Raw genomic sequence first — 21,826 nt, 5'->3', positions numbered from 1 at the left:
TACAAAGGCAGATTTTTATTGACCCAGATGATTCCTCTCATGGTACCTTGGTTAATACAGGTGAAAAAGCTGCCTCAACTCCCCCAATGGGGTCAGTAACTGGCTCACCTGTAGAGCTCCTGTGAAACACATTCATACAGCTCCTCAGCAGTGAATTTCAGACTGTTATTGATCTAAAACAAAGAAAAAAGAATTAATATAGTAATTTATCAAGTATCACATGTCTTCTACGATTATACAGTAGGAATAGCAGATACAGCCCATGTATTCCCTAACAGGCTCTCAGGTTCAGACAGGACATTAAAAAAGTCATCCTGTATCTTGTAATAAAATCAAATATTACTAATTTCAGCTTAATTTGCTAACCACTCCTGCACAAATCTAAAAGACCTTCAAGAATTCTTCCTCCCCTCTTAAGTTACCCTATAGTTTTATTTACATATACATATATAGATATATGTGTGTGTATCTCAAATGAAATAAGCCCTGACTTGCATCAATTCCAAAAAATTATGTGAAGGCCCAAACCCCAAATATATTTCCCTGCACAGCAGAGCTCTGCAAGCCTGAAATATGTAACATATTAAACAGAAATATTCTACTAAAAACATTCATTTTGAGGTTTTTTTACTCTCAACAGCAATTCATTCACACCAAGTGAGCACTCAGCAAATCATAGGAATAACTCAAATACCTGTTGAAATCCAACCAAAATCTATCTTTATGTTCAACTAATAAATAAGAGCAAAGAATCAAACTTCTTAATGGAAATACAGTGATGAGACATGACTGCAGAGCTTCCTAAAATAAAAGCTGTAAGTGAAGTGATCAAACACCAAAGAAAATGTCATACCTCATGTCTTCTGAGGAAGCTATAGAGGGTCCAAATATCTTGGAAACTGCTGGTCGGGGTTAAAATTCTGAAAAAGAAAAGTTTGGGGATGATTTACTGCAAGTAGAAAAGGAGTCTGTGAAAGAGTTAAAAAAATAAGTCAGAAACCTTCAAGGGGAAAAAAATGACTTGAACAAAAAAGAAATTATGAACTTTGAAGAATTCTCCCTTCCACGACTCCAACAGAATTAAAGAGCTTATTATTTCTGTGAGGACTTCCCTGGAGGCTTTTTCTAATTAAAAATTCTCTCCATGTTTTTGTGAGCCATTTCTGAATGAGGGAGGAGGGAGGAAACCCTTTAAGCACTAACTGAAAGCCCCTTGAAGCCCACCAGTGCAGCCCATGGGCTCACACACAACATTCCCATCCCAGCTTTAACTCATTCCCTCCAGATTCCCACATGCAGCGCAAATGCTGCAACTCACTTTCCATTTTTGTTACTTCTAATGAGCACCAATTCCCACCCAATACAGCTAAGGGCCAGTGGGATGTAGCAGCTGAAGAGGGGTGGCTTTAATGAAGCACCTTGATGGACACCCTTTTCCACAAGGCTCCAAAGGCAATCCAGTAAAGAAGTTGGTTTTTAACAAAATTAATTATCCTCATCTATTCAGTCAGATACAATTCAGTTCCACCTCAGTGTAACTTCATTTGCATTCACCAGGAAAAGCAGAACCCTCCTAAATGCTGCAAAATGTACCTTAAAATTAACACAAAATTAAAACACAACTAACACCTTATATATATTAAGAAATACTGAGAAAATTCTGGATTTTTAAGTCTTACATAGTTAAATCATGATTAAGATAATGACTGGACTTGGAAAAAGAAAATTGCTTGGGGAAAGCTCTATTTACTTTCCCATGGGAAAGTGCCCAAATTCTCTCCCTCCTCTTGCAAGCTGTAAGCGTCATTTATAAATGAATTAATTAGTAGTTGAAAAAAAAAAAAGGAAAGTAACAAAGTTTAAAAATAACCGTTAAAGGAGCCTGTGTTTGAAGCAGGCTGGAATACTATGACACAGCACAGGATTTATTGTCGAGTCCCCTCTAAAAGCACAGTGTCCACTGCTTTTTCTCATCATTTTTCATAGGAATTATCACCAAAAATTAGTCATGCATTCTTCCCCCTGCTTCCTAAGAAGCAGTACCCAAAATCTTTGCCTTAATAGGAGTCAGGAAGGGAACCAACCGGCTGCTCTGCCTAAAAACACCTCAGAACCTTCCCCGGGCACCTCAGCGACAATCGGCTTTGACAGCGGAAAACCCCGGCAGGGAGAAGCTGCCAGCAACCCTCCATGGAAACGCTGGGAATCCTGGCAGCTGCAACTGCACAGCAGCCCCCAGTGCCCCAGCAGCTCCCACTCCCACCCCAGCAGCTCCAGGCTATCCAGCCCTGCCTACCACACCCAGCACCTGCAGGAGCAGGAGCAGAGCATCCTGAACCTGGGAGAGGCTGAATTATATGAATGATTCTTCATGGAATCATTCCCTCCAGTCCAGGCTGATTCCTCATGGAATCATTCCCTCCAGCCCAGGCAGAACCTGCCCGACTGCTGCCATCAGCCTGGATGCACAACTGGACACAACATAAAAGCTAAGGTGTTATGAATAATCTCACCCCAAGGCTATCACAAAATGCTGGGGTAAAATCTGTACATCCCCATTCTTCCTGCTGTGCCAAGGACTGAGCTGCCATTGGAAAACCTGGCCATGGGAACTCTCCAGAGGAAGGATGGAGGGAACACACTCAAGTGTATCCCTGCAGGACCTCAGGTGTATGAACAAACCCACTGTGCCTCCAGCTCTTTGGGGGAAAAAACCAAATAGTGTAATTAATCATCCAAGTAACCTAATGTTAAATCCTGTACCTCATTTTATGGCCTTTGCCTGGATGATGCCAATGGTTTCTGGGTTTCTACTGTGGAATGAGAAGTCTGACATTTGGCTCCAAGTTTTACAGCATCTTCAAATGTAAGAGATTTGTTGTTTTGAGGGGGAGCCCTCACTCCATACAGAGCCCTGGGAAGCTGCTTAGGGAAGAGCCTGCACCATAACTCCCCCCACAGATTCCCAACAGGTCAGCACTCACAAAACAGCCTGGTTCTGTCTGCAGCTAAACAAGGGCTGCAATACCAGTTCCAGTCTGGGAATATATTCTTCTGTACAGAACTGACACATTCCTGTCTGCAGAGTGATGATTTCTCAGCACCACAGCTCCCTACTGCTTTCAATCACTTCATGTTCCTTTCATCACCTGTAGTCACCCCCTGTGCTATGGAAAATGGACATTTTAAGGGAATGGGAAGCACTGGGAAATTTGGACCTGTCTGTAGGAGCATTGACTCTGCCTCCATTACTTCATTAAATCAAGTTGCCTTTGTTTCCATGGAAGCTTCTCAGTGACAAAACATCTGCCTCAACTGCAGAACTACGTCTAGAGAACTGCCTGTAAATCAGTAACCCATGAATCAAAGGGCTTCTACATCCAACTCTTGTAAGCAGCCATGTGAACCTCAGCACAACAACACAAACCACTGCTGCTGCTCCTCTCTCCACACTGGTTCAGAAGCAGAGGGTGGAAATCCATGGAATCACTTGGCCTTTCCATCAGCACAGCCTTGCAGAGCCACACTACAACACCCCCCCTTCCGTACTTCAGCTTCAACCTAAGGACTCCAGGGTGGTTCCACACAGTTTTCTGGAAATATTGAGGTAAAGAAGGAAATGTCATAGGTAAAGAAAGGAATTTGAGGTAAAGAAGGGAATGTCACAGAAAGACCCAAGAAATTACTATGAATATCTGCCACCAATTGGAGGTTAAATGCTGTCTTGGGGGCAGGAGGGAGAAAGGAGACAGATGATGATTTTATCTCAAGTGCTTCCCAAACCACTCCCAATGTTTATCTCCTGTCCTGTCACTCATCTGATGCCAATACTGTATTTTACAAGGTGTAAAATGCAATAATAAACAGAAATGGATAAGAAATACTTCAAAATGTCTCAGCTGTCAGCCCCTGCTGGCACCCCTGGCTCTACAGGCTCCAAGCACCATGGCTTTAGAGCCCGGAGTTTGAAACCTTTCTGCTTTTCAGACTGCTCTAAAGGCACCATGGTGTGAGCAGCTGCACAGCACCACCTCTGCCGTGCCCCTTGGGGAGCACTGCCCACCTCCAGCTCTATTTGAGCTTTGTTTCTTACAGCTGTCATTAAAATTGGCACAACAGAACATTTCAGTTTGGGCCTGGCAGCAGAGAAGGCTGCAGGTAAGTTCAGTTTCAGGTTTCACCTAAATGCATAAAACCGTAAAGACCAAACAAGTAGTGATTGGAATGTCTGATACTTCTTGAACAGGGAGCTAATCTCCATTTTACTTCCAAAAAGAGACTGTGTGCAGAGAAGATTACAGGCAGAGCTCTTCATCTAGAGACTTTATTGGGACTTTATAGCAGAAATTATTAACTGACACCAGAGCCTAAGGCAATGAAGACAATTCTCTATTGAGACACCAAGGAGAAGAGACATAAATTCCTCCACTGACCAGCTGAAAAAATAGAGGACACAGTTTCTCTGCATCTGAGGAACTCTGTACTAAAGCTAGTAACACTGCAGAATTGTTTTTCAATTATTTCAATTCAGTGATCAGTTCTGTATGGTAACACTCTCCTGCACTACTGAAATCTTAAGAAATTACACTTTTAATTTACAAATGTTTATAGAGTCCTGGCCTAAACCACATTTTTCCAAACCATTGGGCGTGTGAGAGAAGTTCAATTTAGATAATATATTAGAAAAGCAGAAGTCAGGCTCCTTATGCAGTCAGTAACAGACAAATATTTTACAGGTGACAGCATATTAGTATAAATATTTAGAAGGCCTGTATCTAAGTGTATATGCTGTAAGATGTAAGTGATTTTCAAGTTGGCATATGAACAAAAAATTCTTTTTTAGCCAAGAGATGAAAGGAAAAAATCCAACTTGAAATAACTGCATCAATTCACCCAAGACTGAATTTTCTTTCTTTCCTATGAACAAGGATTTCTTATCTAAAAGAAACCTGGCAGGAAACATGAAGACAATGTCCAATTCCCTAGGGCTGCATACAGCAGCTTAGAATCACAAGTTCTATTCAGCTAAGGGCAAACATCAGCTAATCTAAACCCCTACTTTATTTTAAAGAGTTAATTTAAGAGACCTTAAATAAGGTGCCCCAATTAACTGGTTCCACATAATACCCAACCCAAACAGAAATATAAACCACCACTGAGAACACTCACAAATCCTCAATCCAAAATTATTTAAAATCACGTAATGTTTCACAATTTTACTGGATGCTTAAATTTCAGAGGTTTCATACCCTTTGCCCATTACCAATAGTAAAGGTACATAGTTAGAACATGCTAACTGTACTGATTATTCTTAATTTCAGAGCTGAAGGCTGTCATTGCTGGCAAGCAGAACTGTGCAATACAAACACACTCTGCTACCAAGGCTGTTAGAGGAAGAAATCCAGACAAAATAAAAAAAACTGCATGGTGTTACAGAAATTACCAGAACGGGGTAACATGCAAAAAGCTGTTACTGACACATCTTCAATGAAACAGCTTTTTTTCCCCCTTATCTGTATTTGTCATTAACATGTTCTGGCCATCAAGCCTGAATAGCTGAGGTAGTGCAACTGATGTCATTTTTTTTAATCATTAAGGGTATCATTACATTTATCTCAAAAAGCATAATCATGTTTTTCTAATTGTTTTTAACAATCTGAAAATCTAATCTTTTTTAATGCAGTTGAACTTTCAACATAATTTACTGGTAAAGCTTCCAAACTTTCACAAGATATTTTCTCTGTTCTTTGTTCTGGACAGCAGGGATCAGAAGGTACCACAGAATCAGCTGTATTTGATCATTAAAAGCTGTGTTACCTCCAAATATTCAGGACAGAACTTACCCACTATTTTTTCTCCAGTGCCTCCTTTTCTGCAATCATGCCATTAGATTAAGTCACTGAGAGGAATTTCTTTTCAAAAATCAAGAAATATAAATATGCTGCAAGATCAGTTTTAGAGCAAAATGAAAATGAGGTGTCTCTGCCCATGGCAGGGGGTGGAAACAGAAGAGCTTTAAAGTCCCTTCCAACCCCAACCATTCTGGTTCTATGAAAGCTTCTGAATTTTTGCTTTAATACTCTGCAATATTCATAAAACTGCAATGAGATATTAACCTGGCTCTGGGCTCTTTAGAAAAGCTCCTCAGAACTCTCAAACTCCCTTAAACCCCTCCATTCAAGGCCAATGCAGCAAATGCTTGGAGCAAATTCTCCCTATTTCTTGCTCCACGATGCCACCTACTGCAAACCTGCACATCAGAGCAGGCATTTCCAAAGTGTCCAGCAAAACTACTCCATTCCAACAATCAGCCTGTGTATTTTTATTTATTATTAGGAGTTTTTATTTTTACAGAGCTCTCCCACAAAGAAAACCAACAGTTTTAAATGAAACACCTCTGCAACACAAAAATAACCATTCTGAATACTCCATATTCCCATTTAATCTCATCTACCATATTTATAAACTGGCACCACAGGATCTGTTGAAAAAACTTTAGCATCAGAATGAAGAGAGCAAAGTTTAGCAGTAACCTACTTTATTGAAACAATTTCCTTAGAGGGAAAAAACACACCAGCAATAAATTGAATCCATCAGCATTCACCTGCTCAAGCTCTCTTTTCTACCCATATTTTTCTGTTTCTGATTTTATAATATCTTGATCAGTTATATTTGAAAGAGAGACAGTAATTCTTTGAATAGATCTGTATTTCAGTGCCATGAAAAAAAGACTAAGCCAAGACAACACAGATTCCTTATTTTTCCTGTAACTTCCAATTTTTTTGTGCTGTAAAAAAACAGTGGAGGGATGGGGCTCTCCCTGCCAGAGGGCAGGGTTAGATGGGATACTGGGAAGGAATTGTTCCCTGGGAGGGTGGGCAGGCCCTGGCACAGGGTGCCCAGAGAAGCTGTGGCTGCCCCTGGATCCCTGGAAGTGTCCCAGGCCAGGTTGGACAGGGCTTGGAGCAACCTGGGATAGTGGAAGGTGTCCCTGCCCATGGCAGGGGGGGCACTGGATGGGCTTGGAGGGCTCTCCCAACTCAAACCACTCTGGGATTCTGTGATTCTATGAAGACAGAGGGAATATTACCCTGCCTACAGAGAGAATGCAGCTGATTGTTCATATGGCTGTCATGAAGAGCACTTGAACTGGAAACAGCAAAGGCCCAAAACTTTACATCTTTCGCTCTCTATTGGAACTTTGCACCCATCTGAGTGGGCCTCACATTTGAAACACAAATGCCCTGAATTATTTCAAGTTCCTGCCATCAAAACTGATGTATTAATCATAATCATTAATAGCTCCAGTTACACCTGAGCAGAGGCAACTTGCTGGTCAAACACTGGAAAACAAATCCCAGGCATCAAAGGCAATTCCCTGCAAGAGATCTCCACATCTGCAACACTTCCATGATCTTTTGCTACCAATGGTTCAAGGCAGCCTTGACCTTGGCAGCAGGATTTTTACTGCAAATCATGTCACCAAGCACACAGAATAAAGAGTGGTTTGGTGCTGAAATATTTCAGACTTTTGTGGCTTCAGGTGCTTGTGACACATTCTGTGCCCAGCTGGAGTGCTCACCTGCCAATGCCCTCATGGATGTCCTTCACTGCTGCCAGCAGCTTCTGCAGGCCCAGAAAAGCCTCCTCAAATGAGGCCTTGCCAGCCATGGTCACTGCACTGGGGTCCAGCTTCTGGAATAGCTCAATACTGAAATTCAAAAGAAATAAAGAAGAGGTAGAAAAGCAGTTAATAAAAAAGCTCTGATTGACATAACAATTTGCATGCTCCCAACTTTTGTGTGATTTTTTTTTGGGAGGGGGTCAATTTAGATTAATTACAGGGTAAGAAAAGCACAGTTGCTAAAGTGTGCTTGTTTGAAAGTTATCTAAGGTTATGTGTTAGTTCTGAGCCCTTTTAGCAAGCTGTACCTGTACAAGTTCATGGTGTTCCAAACACCTTCCAGGACTGACCAGATTTCCTGGTGCCTGTTTTCCTGAGCCACATGAAAGCTGGGCTGTAGCTCCTTTTCCTCAGTGCTTTGCAGATTGGGCATCGTGGCTTCCATTTTTTCACACACAGCATTTTCTGAAAGAACCATGATGTCTTCTGATAAATCCTGCTCACTGTCTGCCCTCACCTTATAAAACAGTTCAGCAAACAAATAATCAATGTATTTGGTTCCTGACTTCAGAAAACCAGAACCTACACACTTCTACAGATTTTTTTTAAGCAATGCTAAAGAAATCAAGGCTGAACTCTTTGGGTCACCTTGGTTACAGTCTCTGCATCCAAAGCCTCTCTCAACAGTTTGGGCTGGAAGGGACACCAAAGCCCATCCAGTCCCACCCCTGCCATGGGCAGGGACACCTTCCACTATCCCAGCTTGCTCCAAGCCCCATCCAACCTGGCCTTGGACACTTCCAGGGATCCAGGGGCAGCCACAGCTGCTCTGGGCACCCTGTGCCAGGGCCTCATCACCCTCACAGGGAGGAATTTCCTTCCTGACAAGTTTTAAGAAAGAGCCTGATTCTCATGACACAGAACATCAGATTCAGGGCTGACTGCATTGCACAGAGGTCCCAGCACAGGTGACTCCTGACCTTTCTTTTCCCTTCATTCTTTTCCAAAGACACCAAGAACTCTTTACAGCTGTTCTGACCTATCTTCTTTCCCATAAATCCAAATATTTCATCCATGCTCATGACTCCAGTTTTTACATCATTACATACAGAACTGACAGTAACCATAAATCAAGATAGTTGGAATTTCCTCCTCAGAGCTGAGCTGGGAATAAAGACCAACTTCTAAGAACACAAAAGGGGCCAGCACAACCACCACAAACAAGGGAGTCCCTTCTTCAGCTACAAAGACAATGAAAGCTTAAGAACAGCAGTATGGAACCCATGTCAGAAGGAGAAACAAGTTTAACCTCTAAGGCCCATCAGATACAAATGCAATAGAAAACTAAGACAAAATAATGGTTTTCAGTCACCCTTCTGATACTAACACATTTATATTAGGGAAAAAAATGTATCAGCAGATATTCACTGCATGAAAATAAAAGTTAAAGTCAGGGTCTCTTCATTATGAAAACGCCCCAGCAACATTTCCTGGAGTAATCAGTGGAAATGATGGGAATAAGAAATCTAAGCCAGGTTTGGAACATGGAACAACTTGAGGATGGGGTGAGGTGGACAAACACCAAAGCTGCCCTTACCCCCCCAAGGGTCTCACAGAGTTTTGCAACTTCAGCATAAGCCTGGGGCAGGACACCGTTGTAGTCTGACCTGCAGCTGAAAGCATGGAGCAATTTTTTGGATTCCTGGAGTAAGACACGCACTGTTGAGGAGTCAAATGGTTTATCTGATGTTTAGACATTAATGTAAGAAGGAGGAAAAAAACAAGTTAGGATTTTACAGTCTTGGCAGGCAAATTTAATACTCAAATACCTAGATTAACAGAAGCATTTGAAAAACCTAGGAAAATGGTTCAGAAGCATCAGGTACAACAATCTCAGAGAAACATGCATGAGATTGCTCACTCCTCAACCAAATTTATCCTGGGATCTTGCACAATGATCAACTGGCATATCTAAAATAATTCTGCAGAACAGCAGAATATCCCAAAGAGGCAGAACCAAGAAATCCCAGGATATCCTGAGTGGGAAGGGACCCACAGGGATCACAGAGTCCAACCGCTGGCCCTGCACAGACACCCCAACAATCCTGCCCTGGGAGCTTTGTCCAAACCCTCCTGGAGCTCTGGCAGCCTTGGGGCTGTGCCCATTCCCTGGGGAGCCTGGGCAGTGCCCAGCACCCTCTAGGGGAGTTCACCAGGTCTGTCTGTCAAAATCAAATGCTCAAAGACATCTTTAAACAAATGGAAGGTTTGTGGGGGTTTTATTTTAGTTGGCTTCTTTTTAAAACAAACCTCCCTGCCCTCACATACCACATTAAATATCCTTTGCTCCTCCATAATTTTTTTGGTAAATGCAGATCATTTGGTCACATGTAACATGGAGGCAAAGGAGGGAAAAGGAATTATTTGCTTTTTAAAAATAATTCAAACCTAGGTGTGTAACACAATTAGGTGTGTAATTCAAACCTAGGTAGGTGTACACACAGTCAGTTCCATAACTCAAACCAGAGCATGGAGGCTTTTTACAAGTTTACAATTAACTTTCTCAGGGACTGTTACCTGCATAAAGGTGCTTAGAAAGACATTCAATGGTTGAAAGTAAACTCCTTGGCACCACATAACCAAAAACAGCCATCCAGTGTTTTTTATAACATTTCAGCAGGTTTGCCAAGGTCCATGGTGGCTTCAGATACAGGATCTGGAAGAGAGTATGATATAAATGCAAAGGCTGGTTTTCATTTAGACATGTTCCTATAAATCCCACAACTGCTCTGCTCTTCAAGAATGTGATGATTTGTGACTGCTGAAGGAGAAATTCAGTGATTCCTTAGAAATAAAGACCATGTCCAGATTTAAACAAGTTTATCAATTAATAAAGATTTGATTCAGCAGCACCCTGGGTTAAACAGTGATGCTCATTCAGCAGCAATGCAAAATCAATCAGTCTCATGATTTGTGGTTCCCCATTCCTCAAAAACTCTTAATACTTTTGACTTATGTCAAAACTGATCTAATGAGTTACTTGTGCACAAAAGCCAACAGTAACAAGAACAAAAAGAACAACAGTAAATATGCCTTTGATTTTCCAGTACTGTTACAAAGTAAAAATAAACACTATTTACACATGAAGTAAAATACATGTATTGCAAAAAACCTGAGAATTCACTACTATCAAGTGAAACCAGTGTTTGAAGATATGTTTAAAGAAATTAACTAAGTGAATAGAGAAGTGATTGAAAGTTTAGCAGCTAATCAGGGCAGCTTGGGAAACAACAGTCACCCCATGAGTTTGGGGGATTTTTAAAGCCACAGAGGCTTATACACAATAAATTTAAAATTTAACAACCCCCCCACCAGCTATAAAATGTAATTTAAGTAAAGCATGGATGATTTGAAAGTGCCTTGTATGTGGGTATTTATCTTTTGCAAACCATACTTCTGCAAGCATGTTTAGAGGTTCTCATTAGTACCCTTGTTATTCTGCATCTGCACTGGAATGAATTCAGCTGGGAACAGTTTTATCCACATCTGTTCTGGTAGGGAAGAAATGCCTGCAACAAATGCCCTGATATTATACAGAACATGATGGAATGATTTCTTGCAAGATGTATTTACAGTGCAGGGTTTTACTTGAGTAGAAAAACTGAAATAGAATTTTAATGCCACTAATAAAAAGAACTCTGAACTTTACACTGAGAAACCAGCAGCCCTGTTACTGTGTCATTAAAATTCTATTAAAATACTGCACGTGTTGCACACTAGTGATCAAACAGGATAATCTTGCTGTAAAATGAAATATTAGAAGTGAGCACTGAGCTGTTCCTGTGAATGATATCAGGGACCTGGATGACTGGAGTTTGGCTTGGCACAGGTATTAACAGCAATAAAACACCAAGGACATTCAAGCCTTTCAATAATCAAAATATCAAGCAAAATTATGTAAGAAACCACCTCCATCCACAGGTTTCCAAATGCAAGTTTCATTTCAGTCTCCAAAATACAAGACAAAGCTTCTCCTAAGTTCTTTTCAAGGTCTGGAAGCACATTTGGGAATTGTGCAGTAAAATCAGCATCACCTGTTGTTGTCTTCCCAAATTCTGTATCTGTGAAATCAATGACAAAAAAGGCATTTATTGAAAGTGGGTTTATATCTAATTCATGTTGATGGCACATGAAGAACTTGTCCCCATAAGTGAAGATAGACTGCACTTTGGTTTATAAAGTAGGTGTGCTTCACCTAATTAAGTTTCAATTATTTCTAGTTATACCCACTTGTACTGTGTGTATTTTTAATTAACAGCTACTAACCAAGAAGGTTAATGTCCCCAGAGTACTATTCATTAGTGATCTTACTCCACATTTCTTATCTCCTTAAATAACTTAGATCATATACAGCCAGCAGGGTTATCAGCGAGCACAAGAGGATCTCTGTGAGCTGTACCTGTATCCTTGGAAAAATTAAAAAACCTCCTTCAGTCCCAAAAAGTTTAGGACACCTTTTAAATTACTCTAAACACAGGAAATTAATGCAGTGTTTTTTCCCTATAAAATAAAAATATGTCATATTTGAATTTCCTAGAACTCTGAGATGGTTTAATTAACATCTCGAACTTTCAGAAAACCTTTGAAAAAACCTTCCCCAAACATAAAACATTCCTAAGGATTGAAAGCATAGGAAAACTGAAGGCATAGTAGCAACTGTTCTTCCTCTACCCCACTGATTTTTACAAACCACCATATTCCCCAGACTCACCCTGCTTTGGCTGCTGCAGCTCCTCAGAGTTCTGGGGCCTGTTTGCATTCACATTCTGCAGAGCAGTAACCAGATCAGCTTTGCAGAATGCCTTGACCTCACTCACAATGGCTTTATTACACAGATTTTTATCATCCCTAGAAAATAATTAACTGTTGTCAACAAAGGAATAAAAGCAGCACACTGTATTTGGAAAACTTATTTTGTGAACTTCATTATATAGACTAAGTTCTATTTCTCAAGCAATTAGAAGCAGTTCAAAAATTTAAAACAGAAAATTAGTTAAAAATGAGAAACATACTGAGAAGTGTTTCAGGGTCTAGGTTTAAGAAAACAATAGCTATAATTACTACTTTAGTGATTACAGCAGTGGTGCTTAGTTGCTATGATCTCAGAAAGCAAACCAGGCAATAATTTTAAGACAGTACTATCTTATTTGATGGCTAGAGTTAATTCTCCTTGTTGAGACCCTTTGTAACTATTCTGCTGGCCAAATCTTTGTCCCAGATGCCACTCCGAGGTTCTGCTCCAGCAAAACTACTTTAAAAAGCCAGGACAAAGTTGCATCCCAGTACTTTCTCAAAAATTCCCACTGCTGATATTGGTAGAGGATAAAGAGATTTTTGGATGAAAACCAGTTCTGAAGGCATCTCCTGTTTTTTGATCAGTGAAACCAAAAATCACCATCATGACCCTATGAACACTGTGACTGAAATGGCATTTTGAACAGCCACCTGTGTCAACTTAAATAACCCAAATGGTGCCCAGAGCTTTAATCCCACTCACTGAACCGTGCAGGAACTGGTTCTAGCCAAGACCAAGTAGAGCCAAGGAGTATTAGTCCTTTGAGCTGGCTTCACCTGCTCCTATCAAATTCAGAATCAATACCCAGAGGTCAGCTGTTATCCCCACAATCAGGAACAGCAGCAAATCCTTCTCCAGCTTCCCTCTTTCTAAGATTAACCCCTTCTTTGCTTCTGCTTGCCTGGCTGGGAACAGGGATGAAGTCTCTAACTGGATCTCAATCCTTAATTTCAGTATTTTTTCCATTTAGTAACTTCAGAAATATTTTTTATGAGAAACCAGAATAAAATCTGAGAAACCTATGTTTTAACAAGTTTTAAAACTGTGTATTGAGTAAGCTGAATTCTATTTCAGGCCTCAAGCTCAGGAAGGTGATTCCATCTCTAGGTGCAGTGGTTTATTATAGCCTTCTACTCTAGCTTTTAAGAGGGTGGTTGCCCTTCCAAGAGCTTACATCAGAAAGTGCTCTTTCTTTAAGCCCTGCTTTGAAAGCAGTGTGGCAGGAGAGCTAAAGGCAGCCAGGAACTCACGTGCAGAGGACAACAAGAGCTTGTGGGAAGAGCTTCTGGTACTGCAGGCAGCACTGCAGGACACGGTCATCGTTGTTCTCGTCACTCAGCCCATCTGCAAAGGCAGGGCAGACACAGCTGAGGGATGTGGGCACAGCTCAGCCTCACAAACACCTCAGTGCACTCATGGTGCTCTTTGTAGATTTAACACTCCCCATACAAGGACACAAGTGTAAGGTGAAAGTGAGAAGCAATTGGTAAAACAATAGATAGTAGAGACATTTGCATGCCACAGCCTTGGATACACTGTGAAGGCTGCTGCAAGAAATTAGCTCATGTTAATTAGCAAATAGCAGAGTGAAGAAGTCTCCATTAAACTCAGAATTCTAAGGTTGCCACTAGGTGAAGTGCAAGGATGAAGTACCCAGCACAAATGGATTGCACATGTATTACACATTTTTTGAGAAGCCAGCTGCATGGATTGCCCCCACAGTTTGGAATCCTGGTTCTTGAGACACTTGTAGATGAACTGCACTGCAGGTATAGCTTTGTCCCGAACATGCTGCAACATTTTCCCCTTCTTCAAGTTGTCCAGCTCTTGTAGGACGACCCAGGGAATGATTAATGCAAGTCTGTCAACTCCTGGAAGGAAGAAAACCACCACCACCAATAAACAAAGGTATTTGCAGGAGCGACACAATACAGAGAACTTTCAATTCAAGCATCATCTTCATGCAAGTGCACACTTTTTCGCCCATAGTTTTCATAGTCCTTGCTCGAGAGAATCTAGCATTTGAAAAAAAGCTGGAAAAGGCCAACTTCCCTCTTTCTAATCTAACCTCAATCTGGCACTACACTGATTACATAGAAAAGTGACAGTACCAGGCAAACAAAAGGGAGACACAATTTTAATCAGCAGAATACTTTGACAACATTAATAACACATATTTGCACCAATTATCTTGGCACACACTCGCTGTGAGATGCTGCAGCAAGGTGAAACAGCAGCTGGAATACCTGGCTGCACACACCCAAGTGACCACAGCAGTCACTGTGCCAAAACAAGCAGCAAAAAAAAGCAGCAAGGGCTGGTGTTCATTGCCAACCAGCACTCCTAAACCAGGAGCAGAAAGTGTGGATATTGGACCATGGCTTGATTTGTAAGTAAGTATGGGCTGAACTTTAAAGTTTTTATATGAAATACAGGGGTAAATGAGAAGTTTAATGACTGTTCTGTTGGTCTCCCCACGACAAATACTTCAACTGTTTTCTTTCACATTCACATTATGAGAACAGAATTTTAAAGAAAGGCATTAATAACCATCTGCTTTACAATAAATAGGCTGGGAATCAGCAGCCTTGTCAACATAGTGGGGCTGGTGCAGGACCAGACACTGGGAGTTGCAGTATTTTAAAAAGGCATCTCAATGTACATAAGACAGCAGCATTCCTAACCTAGGAAAAGAAATACAGTCTGACACACTCCTGAATATCACTTAGGCCCTATGGAAAGGTATTTTCCAGGTGGCTGGAATAAGTGTATTCATTAGCTGAAAGCATCAAAACACCCTAGGGATTCTGACAGACTCCAGATGTGCCTACCAAGAATTGACATGCACAATCCCAATCCTGCAAACATGAAAAATAAACAGCTTCCCAAAATATTAGAGGCAAATATTAAAGCCAGAGTCTGCATTCTGAATTTCTGAGAAATTGCTCAGTTCTGCCACCTTTACCTTTATAATGTCTTACTCATCAGAACATATTTACATACCTGGTATATCCTCAGATTTCAAGGATCTCACAAACTCAAGGTGACTAATCATTATATTTGTGTCAATCACCACTAGGATGTTCAAACCAGAACTAAAGGCCCCTGGGGAAAAGAAGAGAAAAAAGAGAAAACAGCAGAAATAATCAGTTGTGTGCTCCTTACTCAGACCATCAATAACTGTAATTACTTGTTGCAACTAGAGAGCAAAGCAGATCCAACCATGACATACCAGCAGAAGTATTTAAATCCTGCTCTGGAAGATCTATCTCCATGCTTGTAAGCTCTCCACAGGTCTGTACTACAGACAGGGCCATCCTCTTCTCCACACGAGCAACGTGCAAGTCTTCAACTATCTGCATCTACAGTGAGAAAATGAGCATGTGTGCAATCCATTGGAAGGCATCACTCCATAATTATTTCCCAAAAAGACACTTTTGCATTAAAGCTGTTAAAATTGCCTCAAAATTATGTCTGAAAAATTTTAAGTCAGTACAAGAAATCAATGTAAATCTATGAGAACTTCTACATATTCTCCAGTAAAGACATCCAAAATATGGCCTAGAAAGATTTATGACCTTTCTACATGGTAGTCAAAAATTTTGCTGCATTTTTTTGCTACACAAACTGCAATTTTAGGAAACTTTAAGAAGTTTCCTAACAGGCACTTCTTAAAAAATATGTCTCTCTTCCAACTAAAAAGTTAGAGGATGAAACATGAGATAGCTGGAGCATGTGAGCAACTGTGAAGGCCTTTTTGTTGCACATGGTAACAGAAAGACACACTTTATCTCCAAAAGTTCCTAATTAGCAGTACTTCAGCAAGTTTGCTTAGTTTTTTAAATAAATGCTCCACATTTGAGTGTAGATCATGAGTCAACAATGTCAAATACTAGGAAAGGTCATGGAATTGTCCAGTTACACAACCTCGGTGCCCTTGGTCTTTAAGACAACACAGAAGTGCTAAATGAAAGCATTACCAACCTCTTGGTCTGTTTCTGTGTTCTGACTGTCTTGAAGGGGTGGAAAGTCTTCAGAGCTCTGTAGGGAGAATTAAAAACACCACAAACACACACCTGCCAACATCACAAAATATCAAGAAATACTGAGGTAAAAGGGATCCCCATGCCAGGAGTTTTGGAATACAGCCCTACATTGTTAAACAAGTCCCTCACTCACCTTTGGGACAGGTACACGCTTTCTGACCTCACCTCCCTGGTAGGAGTCAGATGTGCAGGGTTCCTCAACATTCTAGAAACAAGCAGGAACAGAAGAACAACACATGTCTTAGAGGGCTTTTTAGAGAACACTGGGTACTCACAAGTGAATAGGGAACACAAACTAAACTTATTAGCACCTACAGTATCATTTTAATATGGCTTAGATGCATGGCTTTCTTTTAAATAAATGACTGGACTACACAGCAAAATCCATCTGAACGTTAACCTCTCACCTTTTTTTACATTGAAGGTACCTGACCAGGCTGCCCAGAGAGGTTTTGGGGTCTCTGCCCTTTGTCCTGGGCAATGAGCTCTGGCTGACCCTGCTTGAGCAAGGGGGCTGGACAGGATTATCTCCAGAGGTGCCTTCCAACCTCAGTGACTCCCCAGCTTTGCATGTAATAACTCTTAGCATACACACAAAATGCTCACACTACTGTAACACAAACTGCAATCTCCAAAGTTGCTGGGCATTTTCACCAGAACAACAGCAAAAACACCCCATGCTCAAGATCCAGCTTGTGTTTGGCTCTGCACCACAACCTGAGCTTAGAAACAAACCTGTCACAGATAAAAGGGAAGTTCTGCAGCACACATACCAATGTAGTCCCACATCCACCCCAAGCTCTCCAGGCATCACTCTGCAAGCAATGCTCTGTCTGGCAGCAAGTTTTCATTGCTTCAGTTTATTAATTCAAAAAATGAAATAACCATATCAGCTCAAAACAAAAAATCAGCTGATTTATACATAAACTAAAGTACTCCACACCCCCAGCAGCAAAGCAAAGCCATAGAAGCACCTGTGCAGACACAGTCCCAACATCCAAGACCTTTACTCTTCTGGTCTGTTTAACATTTAGCTGAGGAACATGGAGACAAGGTTTGCATTAGGATCAGAAAAAAATCCACTTAGTTAGCTATGAAACCTGGCTGGATTCTGTAAGAAGACAGTCTGCTCATATAAATCTGCCATTAAGAAACCATCCTGAAACATCTACGTAATACAAAGAATGGGGTTCTAATTACCTGCTTAAAACACAATGCTGTGGCTTCCAAGTCTCCTCCTTTAGTTCCTGAGTGCTCAGGAGCTTTAGGAGAACCAGGGCTGTGTTTCTTGCGCTTCCAAGAGTCCCGTCGTGGCGGAGTTTCACATGGGGAGTGTGATGGTCTGTGTTTACTCGTGTGCCTCTTTTTCTCAGCAAAGTCCTTATATTCTTCTTCCTCCTCCTCCTCTTCTTCCCAGAAGCTAGATAATACACTTGGCTCCTTACTGGAAGGTCTGTCACCATGCCCAGTCCCTGCAGAGCTGTCAGGTGGCTTTTTGGGAATTCTGACATCTTCACTCCGCTTCTTTGAGCCCTCTGCCTTTTTATGTGGTACCTCATACACAGAGGACTTAAACTTTTCTATCATAGCTTGTTCTGCTTTTAGCTTGAGTTTACAGAGTTCAGCTTTCTCTCTCTTTTTCTTCAGTGCCTTGTCCCTCTGAAGCTCAAAGCTGTGCCAGAGCCTTTTCCCTTCTTTTCCATCAGAGCGACTTCTTTCCTTGCTGGCAGTCACCACATCAGGAATGCGGGTGGTTTTGCCATGTTTGATTTCTTTGGCTTTAAACTGGATCACTATTTTCTTCTGCCTTTCAGTATGAATTGAAGAACCATCTGGGGTTTTGCTTCTCTTTGGAGATTTTTCCTGGGATCTTCCATCTGCATCGTGAAAAGCACAAGAACTTCGATGTCGCTTCTTCTCATGCCCATCCTTCTCTGGTTTGGACCTACATGATCAAGAAAGTAATGTATTTTAGCTCAGTTAATGGAAAAGAGCAACAAAAAAGGCATCTGCATTTGATTGAGACAGAGCTAAACATTTATGAGCACCATATTCCTAAATATGAACTTGAAGCAACAGTTGTCCTTCAAAATAGTTTGATACGGCATTTTTTGGATTTATCTTTCTCCACTGTACAGCCATTTTAGCTTTCAGAAAAAGGAGAAAAAGCTTCTTCTGCATTCACTGCTGGTTTGAGAGACACCCCACACAGTCGAGTTTCTTCTTATCACACAGATCGGTTTTAACAGCAGTTCAGTGATAAGGGAGGTGTGTTACCTAAAAGGTCAGCTTGGCCACACAGTGCCAAAACACACACAGCTTCCAAACTGTTTATTCTGCACTGACTGGGGAACTTGGAAAGGGGACAATGGAGGGAATATAATACCATTCTAGAGAAATCATGAATTATATGAAAAATTATTAGGAAACTTTCTTATAAAAACAGAGAAAATACTTGGTAATTATATTTACTGTACACTAGGTTTAAAATATCCAAAGAAAGACTGGTTAAAACACCATATTTTATTTGGTGAACAGGTTGAAAAAAAGTCTTCAGCATTAAACAGTCTGTGACTATTATATATTTAAGTAGTTCTATTTAATGACAGATTGAGAATTTACCTCTGATGTTCTGTTTCTTCTTTTGCAGTGTGCTTGTAAGATCTTGTGTCTTCAGAGTTCTGAAAAAAAGAAAATTCAGGGGCTTACAGAGAAAACTGCAGTTGAAAAAAAAGCCTTCATAAGATAATGTCAAAACTGGGTGGTTTGACTTTGCTTAGAGAAACACTAAGGTCAAAGGGTGCCAAGGATGTGCATGCAAAGATAAGGGCACAAAGGGTTTAGCAGCACTTCATTATTTAATCATGGAGCACTTTAATGCTTACAAAGTGATTCAAAGGGTCCACTACAGCAGTGACAAGTACAGACCTGAGACAGTAACATTCCTACCATGATCAATTCACAGGCACTCACTCAGGTAAAACCAAGTGTCCACATGTAGTTTTTACACACCTCTGGGTTATAGGACTCAGTTTTCCCCAAACTGCAGCAGGGTGCAGGAAGTTACAACAGAGAACAGTAACACATGGATTATTTTGGATAAGGAAGCTCCAGTCAGTTCATCCTTTCACAAATAATTCACTCCTTCAATGACTAGGGCCTGCTGACTCAGTGAGGCCATTAGGTCACTGCTGCAGTGATTTTTCCTACCTAGAGAGGCCTTAGCTGGTTTACTCCCACACTAGAGAGCACTTTATGCAAAAATCAAAGGCTTGCAGAAACCAGGGGAATCCTAAATTAAGGCAGTTCTGAGAACTTCTGCCTGTGGCTGGTTCTGAGCTGCAGGACCAATACCAGCAATGCAAAGAACAAACAGAATGAGAGACAATTCCAAAGGCTCCTCCTGGGGTCACATGCACCCCCCTGCTGTCCCAGCAGCTGGAAAGCACTGAAGGAGCTCCCTTGGGGTAGGTGGAGCTCATGGTGCTCCTGGGACAACTTGTGGTGACGACAAACCCATTTCCAGCTGCTCATTTCTCTCTTCAAGGCCTATTCCCCAACAACAATGAAAACTCATGACATTTTTAATATTTCTTTTCAATCCACCTCCTCCTTTTCTCAAACATTTTCGTTTAATTTAATCATCATAAGCAAATTTTCTTACTGTTCCCCTCCTCCCAGCACGACCAGTTTGGGGTATAAGACACCTCCCACCCATGCTGGGATCACACTGCAGGGCACTTGCTCCTGTTAGAGATTTCCTCATCTTTTTGCTGTTAAAGCTGTATTCTTCAAACTGGTGAGGCATTAGCAATGGCAATAAGCTACAGTATGAGGTTTTAAGCCAAGTGTTTACCCTTTGTATTACACAAGTAAAAAAACCCAAAACAATAAGGCATTTTAGGATAAGCTATTTTTAAAAGACAATTTGAATAGTAGTAAGGAAATCAGGGCAAGAAATAATAGTTACAAACATTTGACTTTGAACAACATTTTCTCTATGATCAGAAAGCTTCTAACAGGAATAATTCCGTTTATAAGGTCACAATCATGTTTATTTATTAACAGTTGCAAAAAATTTTAGAGAAGGCAGGTAAAAGCTCTCTTACTTTATACATATTCCTTGCAAAATCCAACGGGAGAAAATGTATCAACTTTAAGTGTGAATTTATTAAACGACTGATTTATCAACTATGTATTGTACTTCTGAGAGGGTAACTTGTCAGAAGTGGACACAAACAATAAAAAACAATAGGAAGCGACACACAAGTAGGACCCAAAGGTGACAACTCCTGTAGCACCTGCATTTTACAAGTGATTCAGTGAAAGCTGACTCACTAGATACAAGTATGTACTAGAATATGCTGAGAATTTTGGTCATTAATTTATGTCTCAGTGGCTAGAAGGAAATATTTGAGAGTCACTCACCAAAATGCTGTGAAGTGTCACTTGTGGCTAATCAGAAAATTAGGATATATGATCCAAGTTACAGAACAGGGCAAGAAAACAGCACTGGTTTCAGCACCAGTATTAAATCCAACTTTCCTCAAACAGAAACATATACTAAAATGAAAAAGTTTCTTATTTTCTGATACCCATACTACTCACAGCTTCTGAAGAAAAACACATTTATCTGCCCAACTTAACTCTCCTGCTGTTCTTTATGATGCTGTCTTTAAATTGGATTCATCCTTCTATCACAAGGCAGCTAAACAATGTTCTCTTGAATGTAGGAGGTTGAATTAAGATATAAAAGTAATACTATTTCTGCTCCTACTTTGTCATCCTGGCCATCCAAAGAGACTTCCTTTCCAGATAGTTTCTTCAGCTTCTTTTTAGACATCTTCAAATCCTGCAAAAAAAAAACGTGTTGTCTTTATTACTTGTTTTACGTTTTTAGAGATAAAAATAAGTTTTAACTACACAGAGAAAAACACTTTATAATAGTCTTCTTTTGTTTCCTCATTACAGATCTACAGCAGATCTCAACCGGATTAACTAATTACTCATTACTCTGAGGGAACACCAGAGCAGAAAGGACAGCAATTACACCTCCCCAAAGACACCTATTTTGTACCAGCAAACAAACAAAAACTAGCATCCCTTAACACTGAGTCGTATAACCAAGTTTCAAGACCATCGGACATTGCAAGGGGCTGCCCAGGGCGGTGTTGGAGTCCCCATCCCCGCAGGTGTCCCAGGAAGGCCGGGACGTGGCACTCAGCGCTCTGGGCTGCTGTCACGGCGGGGATCGGGCACAGCTTGGGCTTGATGGGCTTGGAGAGCTTTTCCAACCCAGCC

General features: G+C 40.9%; 1 protein-coding gene across 2 annotated transcripts in view; it reads right to left on the bottom strand.

The window, feature by feature from the left end:
- The window catches only part of SWT1 (SWT1 RNA endoribonuclease homolog), a 23,643-nt gene extending 2,271 nt beyond the window's left edge, over positions 1–21,372 (bottom strand). Inside the window, exons 1-17 of one of the 2 annotated variants that reach the window (XM_005423741.2) lie at positions 21,303–21,372; positions 19,148–19,206; positions 17,726–18,470; positions 16,659–16,730; positions 16,464–16,520; positions 15,712–15,841; positions 15,483–15,584; positions 14,162–14,350; positions 13,730–13,823; positions 12,396–12,532; positions 11,594–11,745; positions 10,202–10,340; positions 9,222–9,367; positions 7,933–8,141; positions 7,583–7,711; positions 854–920; positions 109–173 (exon numbers count right to left, since the gene is read on the bottom strand). In XM_005423741.2, the coding sequence (XP_005423798.1) occupies positions 109–173; positions 854–920; positions 7,583–7,711; positions 7,933–8,141; positions 9,222–9,367; positions 10,202–10,340; positions 11,594–11,745; positions 12,396–12,532; positions 13,730–13,823; positions 14,162–14,350; positions 15,483–15,584; positions 15,712–15,841; positions 16,464–16,520; positions 16,659–16,730; positions 17,726–18,470; positions 19,148–19,206; positions 21,303–21,368 (2,558 nt within the window). In that variant the 5' untranslated portion in view covers positions 21,369–21,372. Of the gene's footprint in view, positions 1–108; positions 174–853; positions 921–7,582; positions 7,712–7,932; positions 8,142–9,221; positions 9,368–10,201; positions 10,341–11,593; positions 11,746–12,395; positions 12,533–13,729; positions 13,824–14,161; positions 14,351–15,482; positions 15,585–15,711; positions 15,842–16,463; positions 16,521–16,658; positions 16,731–17,725; positions 18,471–19,147; positions 19,207–21,302 lie in introns of those variants that run through there. The other variant, XM_031059191.1, reaches the window with a different exon arrangement.
- Positions 21,373–21,826: the final 454 nt, after the last annotated feature.

This window comes from Geospiza fortis, unplaced genomic scaffold, assembly GCF_000277835.1.
Source record: "Geospiza fortis unplaced genomic scaffold, GeoFor_1.0 scaffold229, whole genome shotgun sequence".
Lineage (NCBI taxonomy): Eukaryota > Metazoa > Chordata > Aves > Passeriformes > Thraupidae > Geospiza > Geospiza fortis.
Note: the sequence above shows the minus strand (reverse complement) of the source record. Positions and strands in the feature narration are given on the sequence as shown.